The sequence below is a fragment of the Aulonocara stuartgranti genome, assembly GCF_965226115.1.
Source record: "Aulonocara stuartgranti genome assembly, chromosome: 7".
NCBI lineage: Eukaryota > Metazoa > Chordata > Actinopteri > Cichliformes > Cichlidae > Aulonocara > Aulonocara stuartgranti.
The window spans coordinates 67,837,542-67,847,243 of record NC_138945.1 but is presented as its reverse complement, the minus strand read 5'-3'; the positions used below and the strand labels follow the sequence as shown (position 1 = coordinate 67,847,243).

Sequence of the window (9,702 nt, the reverse complement as noted above, 5' to 3'; positions counted from 1 at the left end):
TTAGTTTAATTAGGCGTACAATTTCTTTATCCTATACCTGAGTCAAAAAACCATGTGCAATGATGACTTCTTACTAGAGATGGACCGATCCGATATTACGTATCGGTATCGGTCCGATACTGACGTAAATTACTGGATCGGATATCGGAGAGAAATAAAAAATGTAATCGGATCCATTAAATATCACGAAAGCACCTCACAAAACTTGCGACACGCCATAACTCGCATCATAACCGTAGCACTTTGGAGCAGTATGCATCATGTGATAGAGCGGTTGTGGCGTGTGAGACCTGTCGGCGGTCTGGTTGAGTATTTGGAGCTTCGCTACCAAACCAGCATTTCATCTCCGAGGAAGTGATCCCAGAGAGAAGTAAAGCAAGTGTGTAAGTTCATCTCTGAATGTTTGTAAAGCGTTCCCGCGTTAAGCTTATCAACTGATATATGGAGCGACTGCCTCTCCTTGCTGCTACTTCAATCATGAAACTGATCAATGATCAGCTGATCGGCTTTTCTGTCGTGAGTCCGTCTCTCTTGTTTGTTTTTGGCCCACTTTGCACCAGAAAGAGGAAACCAGCGGCTGAACAACAGCAGCACGTTTAAGCTTAGAATTTATTTAATATTACTTTCTACACCAGGATCTTTTTCTACAGCTGACGGCTGGTAACTGTGCAGGGGCGGATCTAGCAAAGTTTAGCCAGGGGGGCCGATAGGGCATTAACAGGGAGAAGGGGGCACAAAGACATACTTTTCTTTCTTATTCTCATTTAAAATGTCGAGCTTTTAATAAAAAATTATCTGAATATTACACCCAAAGTTTTAATATGATGTAAAATGTATAGAAGTCCATAACTGTATATAGTAACTGTTACAGTTTTTGCTCGTTGCTTGAACACTACAAACCCATGCTTAGACTAAAGTAACACAACTTGAAGCTTTTGTTACCATACCCCAAACACATGTACCCATACCTTAAATAAAAGTGCTGCTTTGCACTCTGGTTGCAATTATGCAACACACTTACTCCTTTATGCAACACACATGGTCCTGCATACTACACTCTATTTCATACATAAGACACTTCGTTCAAAAATGAAATTTCAGGGTGCCATTTGGAAAACACATGTATCCAAAATACAAAACACATCGGGTAATTGCAACCACTCAAATACACACCTGAAGGCACTTACTTGTAAAAATGAACACCAATTAGCCAACCACAAAAAGCCCTCAGTTTAGCCAATTCAAGAACTTTGCAAGCATGGATGGAGGGAGAGCAAGAGGAAGAGGAGGAGGAGGTCAAAGAGGCCATGCACGGACCCATATTTCTGATGATATAAGAGCAACTTTGGTGGACCATGTCATCAACCACGGCCTGACTATGAGGGAAGCTGGGCAGAGAGTCCACCCACATCTAAGCCGCTTCACAGTGGCATCTGTAATAAGAAAATTCCGACTAGAAAACAGGTCTGTCTTCATCTCACTGCTTTCTACTCTACTCAGATGGTTTTCATAGTACTGTTCTACAGTTACCATATCAAGTCTACAGGGTATTGCAGGGTGCTAATGCTCCTTTTGCAGCCAAAGTGGTGGTTTCTGTGAAACATAGCATGATTACTTATATTGAAGTACAGTGTTGTACAGTGGATGATACAGTATATACATATATACATACAATATGTGGTTGTATTTCTCTAGAATGACTCGAAGACCTTCTGGGGGAGGACGCCAACGCCTGTTCACACAACGGCAGGAACTTGCTGTTGTGGACCTAGTGAGGGCAGACAATGCCATCCGTCTCCACCAGCTACGACGGAAAATACTTGCAGACAGGCGAGTGTTCAGCAACATAGACCATGTGAGCATCACCACCATCAGACGCATCTTGGGTAAACTCAGCATCACCATGAAGCAGCTCTACAGAGTCCCATTCGAGAGGAACAGTGACAGGGTCAAAGGACTTCGAGCTGAATATGTACGGGTACGTGTAACTGTCCCTTACATTTACAATAGAGTATTGGTGAAGTCCAGTAGCAGCTGAATATGTACCATATCAGTACCACATGGATCTATTCTGAGAGCTACATAGGTACCTGTGTGATGGGGTGAGGGTGCTGTATGTGTAGCACTGTAGTACAGTGATATGTTCCCCTTTTTTCCAGAGAATCTCGGCCATGGATGGAGCTGCACAGCCTCATGAATACATTTTCATTGATGAAGCTGGATTCGACCTGAGCAAAACAAGACGACGGGGTCGTAATGTAATTGGCCAAAGGGCAATTGTGCACGTCCCAGGGCAGCGCGGGGGAAACATCACATTATGTGCCGCCATAAGCCTTCGAGGGCTTCTGCACCATCATGCAAAACTAGGTCCATACAATAGCCAACACATACTCACATTTCTAGATGCTCTCCATGATATAGTTGTACAGAACAGACCAGATCAGCCCAGGTTTGTGGTGATATGGGATAATGTCAGTTTCCATCGGGCTGCTCTGGTCCAGGCCTGGTTCTCCAACCAAAGTCAACTTGAAGTGGTATGCTTGCCCCCTTACTCACCATTTTTAAACCCTATAGAGGAATTTTTTTCGGCTTGGAGATGGCGTGTATATGACCGCCAACTACATGCCTGCATGCCTCTTCTGCAGGCAATGGAACAGGCCTGCGGCGACATTCAGGTGACAGCAATCCATGGATGGTTTTGACATGGAAGAGGATATTTTCCCCGGTGCCTAGCGAGAGAAGACATTGCTTGCGATGTTGATGAGGTCCTGTGGCCAGACCCCAACAGACGGCGGGATCCATGAGCCCACGTATGCACAATTGTCATGATTTTTTGTTTACAGTATAGTGTTTTTTCTATTACTGTATTATGGGGGGGTTTTTTGTTTTGGTTTTTTTTGCTTTATCTGAATTCATGGTACTGCAATGTACAATATTGAGTAGGTCTATTTGCTTTTTTGGTTGTTTGCAAATGTGTCTCCTGAAAATATGCCTTCTGAATGAACAATGGAAATCAAAGACTGCAGTGCTTTATATAAAGTAGACTAGTGTGTTCCTCCTGCTCTGTAAGTGTTTGCATATGATGCAAGTATGTGTCATTTTGTCAACAGAGTTACATTTTGACAGAGGAATGTTAGGTTTTGATAGCAGAGTTTAGGTTTTGAGAGTAGAGTTTCAATTTGGTGCAGATGTGAATGGTATATTTCCCAGTGTTGTGTCATGTTTACTTGTGTTTAGGGTTTTGGCACAATGAGCAAAGTTTTGCAAAATGTGTTCAGGCAACGGGCAAAAACTGTAAGTCTAATATACCCTATAAGCTAGTACTTTTTCCATCTGTGCAGTTCTGTTGAAGAAAGATGTTGAATCTATTTAATTAATCTAATTAATTGATTTCTGTGCATTTTTTTTCACACTGCATCAAATTAAGGTTGATTACGTCGATTAAGCATCATGAGGTGGAGGGTGGGGGTTCCATATTTTTCTGTTTGTTTGTTTTTTTGCTAGGAGTTGGTGCAGGTTTAAGTTGATTAGATTGACCAGTATTTCTGAACTATGAAATATTTTTTTTGCATACAGGTATAACAGAATAGCTTTAGTGTTTTTGTTTTTTTAAACTTGAGTATGAACTTATACAAAATGCAGCAAGATATTAAAAGAACTGTTTTATAGATTAAAAAACACTATTGGATTCATATCGGTATCGGCCGATATCCAAATTTATGATATTGGTATCGGACATAAAAAAGTGGTATCGTGCCATCTCTACTTCTTACATTAATGTAATATTTCTAAGAGCGAGACTCAAGAGAAATACATATGTGAGGAACTGAGGGGAGGTGGGTGGGAGGGGTACGGTGGGTTTGGTGGTGTGAGGAGCATTGTAATAAAGGAGAATTGTAATAAAATATAGATTTTTTTCATCACTGTTGTGCTTTTTTAATGTAAATTCCTCATGTTTTGCAAAAAAACAAAACTATGTGATGGAGGGAATAGAGATGATTTTTGGTTTCAACACCCTAAAAAACATCAAATTTAATAAAAAAAAATATCCCATGCAGCTGAATTTGTTTTTGCATACATGTGTTATATTTCATCTATGCAATATGCACAAAATCTGAAGGTAACAATAAAAATAAAATGGGAATATGTTGATAAATAAGAGCAGCTACAGACATTCCCACAGATGTGGGAAACAACTGGGAGTCATGATAACGAGGAAACAATACAAAACCAAGTCCTTTACCTGGCAATGAGTTAGCTTTCATGTATTCAGTTCACTCAATCAAGGAGAAGAACAAGGAGATGTAATTCAAAACGGCATTAAAAGCAAGTGGAGTTGTCATTGCTAACAGCTGTACACTACAGGAGAAGCTAATGATGTGCTCAATTCATCTGCTCTTTCATCAGATAATAAACGCTGGTTTCCGGCTGCCTCAAAGTGCCACTTCAAATTCTTTTATTAGCAGGAAGCAAAATTATAAGCTAGCTCCTGCACAGATTTAATTACATGGTGCAGTTCTGGCAAATACCTGATAACAAGCAGTTATATATGAGTATATAACTGAGTAATTAATACTTTCACATCTGTCAAATGCCCTTAATCAATGCAGCCCACTGTTTTAGTGGAGCAGTATAAGATTTTGACCCACTTTCAGGTATAATTTGTTTTCCTTATGAGAGTAAATGACCAATCCTTAAGATGAACAGAAATAAAATGAGTAGCAAACCACAGAACACTTCATTAGAGGTCTGAAAAAGAATGCAAAATGAAGTGAGGGAAGCTGTGAAATATGTGACGCAAAACTCGAGAGTTGCACTCATTCATCTGGAAATCAACACAGAATTTATGAATGGGTGTCTAATCGTCACAGACTCGTGATAATAAACCTAAATTATTCTGGACTATAACAATAGTTTATTGGAACAGGCCTCTGCTCAGTCCCTTGCTGGCTACTTACCATCTGCTCCAGCTCCAAGAGCCAGTTCAGGATCGATGGTTGTAAATGTGTTTTATAAAGGCTGCAGTGAAAGAAAAGAGTCTGTTTGCTTAATTTGAATCTATTAAATTATTCCAATGTTCCTGAGCAATAAAAGGTGTGTTTGCATATTGTAGATGTTGAGTTTCTTGCACACAGTATTGGTTCACTTGTAAAACCACAAGGAATAAAGTAGTTCTTGTAGTCTCGTTCAAAAGAACAATTCTGAAAAGTACAAGTGGTCTGAAACAAGATATGACCTTTGTCCAACTGCAAGAACACACCTAGAGCCACTCGACACCTAGATGCATCGCTGACAATCATGCGGAAAATCCACTGTTGGAATGAGCGTGATGTGGCAGTTCTTTGATTTGATTTAGAAAATACACTGGCAATAAAAATAATCAAATTCATGTTTAATTCATTGTTAGTGAAACATTTTAATGAGCTTTATTTACATAGCCAGGAACAGTTACGGCTGGATATTTGTGGCCATGCAGGATGCGCATTAAACAATCTGCTGCTGGTCTCCTGTGCAAATGAGATCAAATACTGATGTTGAGTTAAAAGGCTGACTCACAGCTGGAGATCCATTTCATTTCCATTTCTTACGAGTGTTGGACGGGTTAAGCTCAGAGCTGTCCAGCCCTGTCTCTCAGAAATATGGTTTAGATGCTACTAATTTGTTTTTGCCATCTTAAGGGCAAAACAAGCAACGCAGCCATAGAAATGATAGGACTCCTTTTTGGTGTGTGTGTGTGTTGTTTGTGTTTGTGTAAAGCTTTCAGTCATGGAAGCAAGGCAGCAGGTTTGGGGACAGTGGTGTCCTCCACTTAACCAAATACAATAACTTGACAATTTGACATTTATCAAATTAAAAAAACAAGTTATGTTTATATAGTGCCAACAGTTACCTCAGCTTTAGGTAAAGACTGTAAAATAACATGATTATCATATATTTTACATTATTTCATACTCTCTAGGTTTAAACACAGATCATATCTTACAGCTCTGAGATATCATGTACTACTCTTGGTGCAGACAGTAGCATCGGTACATTTCATCATGGTCTGGCAGCATCCAGAGATCAGTATAAACCGTAATTAATTGGAATGTGTTTAATACATTTAGTCAGATTTTAATGAAAAAGCCTTTCCTTGTTTTACTTAATGGCACCTCCACTTCAGAGCTCAGCCTACATCACCTGCTGTTAGCCTGTTTAAATAAGGCTACCAGATAAAAGTCTGAACATTTGGACTTCTCATTTAATAGTTTTTCTTTATTTTTACTAAATGGTAATTGCACTGATTCTTGTATAGCGCTATAGTGCTCTATACAACATGCCACGTTCTTGAAAGCTTTTAATGCTTCCTAGCTAACATTCAAACAACTTGGGGTTAGTATCTTGCCCAAGGATACTTGGCACGCAGACTGAAGGAACCAGGGATCAAACCATTAACCTTCCAAGCAGCAGATGACCCGCTTACCTCCTGAGCTCCAGCCACCCCAGACTGTACGGGCCTTAATGCTGCTAAGAAACCATGACTAAGGAAAAGCAACAAGCAGAAGAGATTTGTTTGGTCTGAGAAACACAAGGAGTGGACATTAGACCATCTGTGCTTGGCCTGATGAGTCCAAATTTGAGATCTTTGGTTCCACCCGCTGTGGAATGGAGGAGGTGTGATGGTGTGGGGGGGGGCTTTGCTGGTGACACTGTTGGGGATTTATTCAAAACTGAAGGCACACTGAGCTAGCACGGCGAGAGAGAAGGAGAGAGATGCAGTGATGTGTCAGATGGCCTGGCCTCCACAGTCACCTGAACCCAGTGGAGATGGTTTGGGATGAGATGGAGCGCAGAGTGAAGGCAAAGGGCCAACAAGTGCTCAGCATCTCTGTGAACTCCTTCAAGACTGTTGGAAACCATTTCAGGTGACGACCTGATGAAGCTCACGGAGAGAAGGCCAAGAGTGAGCAAAGCAGGAATCAAAGGGTGGCTACTGAACCAGACATCCAGTTACAATCAATACATGAGATGAAATTACACAATTTGAGTGTGTGTGTGTGTGTGTGTGTGTGTGTGTGTGTGTGTGTGTGTGTGTGTGTGTGTGTGTGTGTGGCCCTAAGATTCTGATGTTGTTGTGTTTCAGCACAAACTGATTAGAAGCAGATGTCTGGTTCAGTGATCCAGACTTCTTTCTCTCAGGGATCTGTGCTCTCTACCTGCTTCCTTTTGTCAGTCAGGTCTAAAAAGAAGGATGTGAGTATCCTCAGATCTCTAATTCCATCGGCAGGCGAGATGGTGGGTTTTGGGTGTTTTATGAGAGAGATGAGCTCAAGCCTGCGTCTCTATTATTACACACACAAAAAGAGTAAAAAACAAACCCTAAGTAGAACCTGCTACAACAGGAATCTGCAGCTTAAAGCTTGTTTTTCATGTTCCAGGTAAAAAGAAAAAAGTTATTTTGATACGGACACTTTCCCCCCATCTAGTGGCAATAAATCTCAGGGTGTGAGTAATTTGACATATACTGTACATTATATACTGTCTGACAGTTGGTTAGACCAGTGAGACTTCACGTGATATTATATTTTAAAAACTTTTTTATTGTTTTAATATCAGTCACTCATTCTACTTTTACTTAGAGACACCTCCACTTCAGAGCTAAATCTAAATTATAGGCACCTGCTGATAGCTTGTTTGTATAAGGCCAAGAAAAAAAGATTATATATAAATATAAAAGACTGGATCACTGATCCACACATCCAGTTATAATCAATAAATGATGTAATGACAGTGAAGCTGTTTTTTTTTTTCATTCAGTCCGGAGGGGGGCGGGCAGAGGGAGAGAGAGAGCATTTTGTGACTTAAATCAGATAAATAGAGCTAATTGCTTCGCTGTGTCCCCTGCGTGTTCATGTTGTTGTTACGGATGATTAGTCCAATGAATGTGAATAATTGGAAACATGTATACATGGTTATATTGTGCTGCAGTTCAAGGTTTCAGGGCCATTGAGGATTTAGATTGTTTAGAGGAGGAAGTAGGAATGTCTAGTCACTCACTGTGCTCTGAACAGCACATCAAGTATAACAAAAGTGCTGTTATAATAAAAACTTTAATATAATTCATGCCAAGTTTAATACAGACATATCAGAAGTCACATGTGCCAAACTTTGTCCCATATTCCTCCTGCAGAGCTACATAAAGTCTTTTTGTTCTGCCTGTTTGTTGGACATAAAAAGGTAAAATGGGCACAGCAAACCTGCTTTATGTTTAGTTTGTTTCCCCAGTCAAGTGTTTTTCACACTAAACTCTTTGTTATTTGTTTCCCATGTCTTTGTGGACCTTGCTTTGTGCACTGGTACACCCAGAGTTCCCACTTTGGTCCCACAAAGTTGGCCTGAAATTGTCCAAAATGTCTTGGTATCCTCGTGTATTAAGAGTTCCTTCCACGGGAACCAAGGGGCTGAGCCTGAACTCCTAAAAAACGACCCCACACCACAATCATCCTTCCACCAAACTTGGCTCAGAGCAGTCAGACGAATACTGTTCTCCTTGTGATCGCCAAACCCAGACTCATCCGTCGAGCTGTCAGAAGGAGAAACTTCATTTGTCACTCTAGAGAACACATCTCTGCTGCTCTAGAGCCCAGGCATGATGTGATGTACACCACTGTATCCAGTGCTTTGCATTGCACTTGGTGACGCAACTCTTGGTTGCAGTTGCTCAGCCATAGAAACCCATTCAATTATGCTCTCTAGTCACTGCTCTTAAGCTCATCTGAAAGTCACATGAACTTAAGAGTTCTGTAGTGATTGACTGCACAAAGTTGGCGACCACAGAATTGGGTTTTAGTTTTTTTAAGAACAGACTCAACGAGGAAACATCCCTCTGACATCCCTTGGATTGAGATCTGGTAACTGGAGGGTATTTGATTTGTTATGTTCAAGAAACTAGTTTGAGATGTCTTTTTTTATCTTTGTGACATGGTGCATTGCTGGGAGCAGCTGTTTAAAGAGTACGCTGTGGGTACACTGTGATCATAACGGGATCGACATGTTCAGCAACAATACTCACTGACTGCGGCATTTAAATGATGCTAAATTGGCACCAAGGGGAGCAAAGTGTGCCACAAAAATATCCTCCACGTTGTTACACCAACACCACCGCTCTGAAATGTTGATACAATGTGAGACAGGCCCGTGCTTTCATTTTGTTCAGGCCAATTTCTAACGCTACCGTCTGAATGTTGCAACTGAAATCAAGACTCATCAGACCACGTGATGTTTTCCCCGTCATCTATTGTCCAATTTTGGTGAGTCACTGCAAATTGTAGTTTCAGTTTACTGTCATTAGTTGACAAGACTGACATCTGCTGTGGTATTCTGCTGCTGTAGCCCATCAAACTCAAGGTTTCACATGTTCATTCAAAGGTGCTCTTCCATATCTTTCTAATGAGTGGTTATATGGGTTAGTTTTGTCTTCCTACCAGCTTGAAAAAGCTGGGACATTTCACTCTGACATCTGGAATCGAGGTATTTTCAACCAGAGAATTACTGCTCACTGGATATTTTCTGTTTTTTGGACTATTCTCTGCAAACACTGGAATAGTTGTACAGGAAAATCCCAGCAGTTTCTGAAATGGCAGATTCCCTGGAACCAACAACTTTGCCACATTCAAAGTCACTTAAACTACATTTCTTCCCCTTTTTATTTTTAACTTCAGC

General features: G+C 40.6%; 1 protein-coding gene across 2 annotated transcripts; it reads left to right on the top strand.

Annotated features, from left to right (window-relative positions):
• The first annotated feature begins 987 nt into the window (after positions 1–987).
• LOC309710270 (uncharacterized protein) lies at positions 988–3,291 on the top strand. 2 transcript variants are annotated; one of them, XM_082539576.1, is made up of 4 exons: positions 988–1,464; positions 1,696–1,978; positions 2,160–2,534; positions 2,646–3,291. In XM_082539576.1, exons 1-4 carry the CDS (start codon positions 1,259–1,261, stop codon positions 2,700–2,702), a joined length of 921 nt encoding a protein of 306 aa, XP_082395702.1. In that variant the 5' UTR covers positions 988–1,258; the 3' UTR covers positions 2,703–3,291. The 2 variants fall into 2 exon arrangements, with proteins under 2 accessions (XP_082395702.1, XP_082395701.1); XM_082539575.1 differs by having other exon boundaries at positions 2,160–3,291.
• The last annotated feature ends 6,411 nt before the right edge of the window (positions 3,292–9,702 follow it).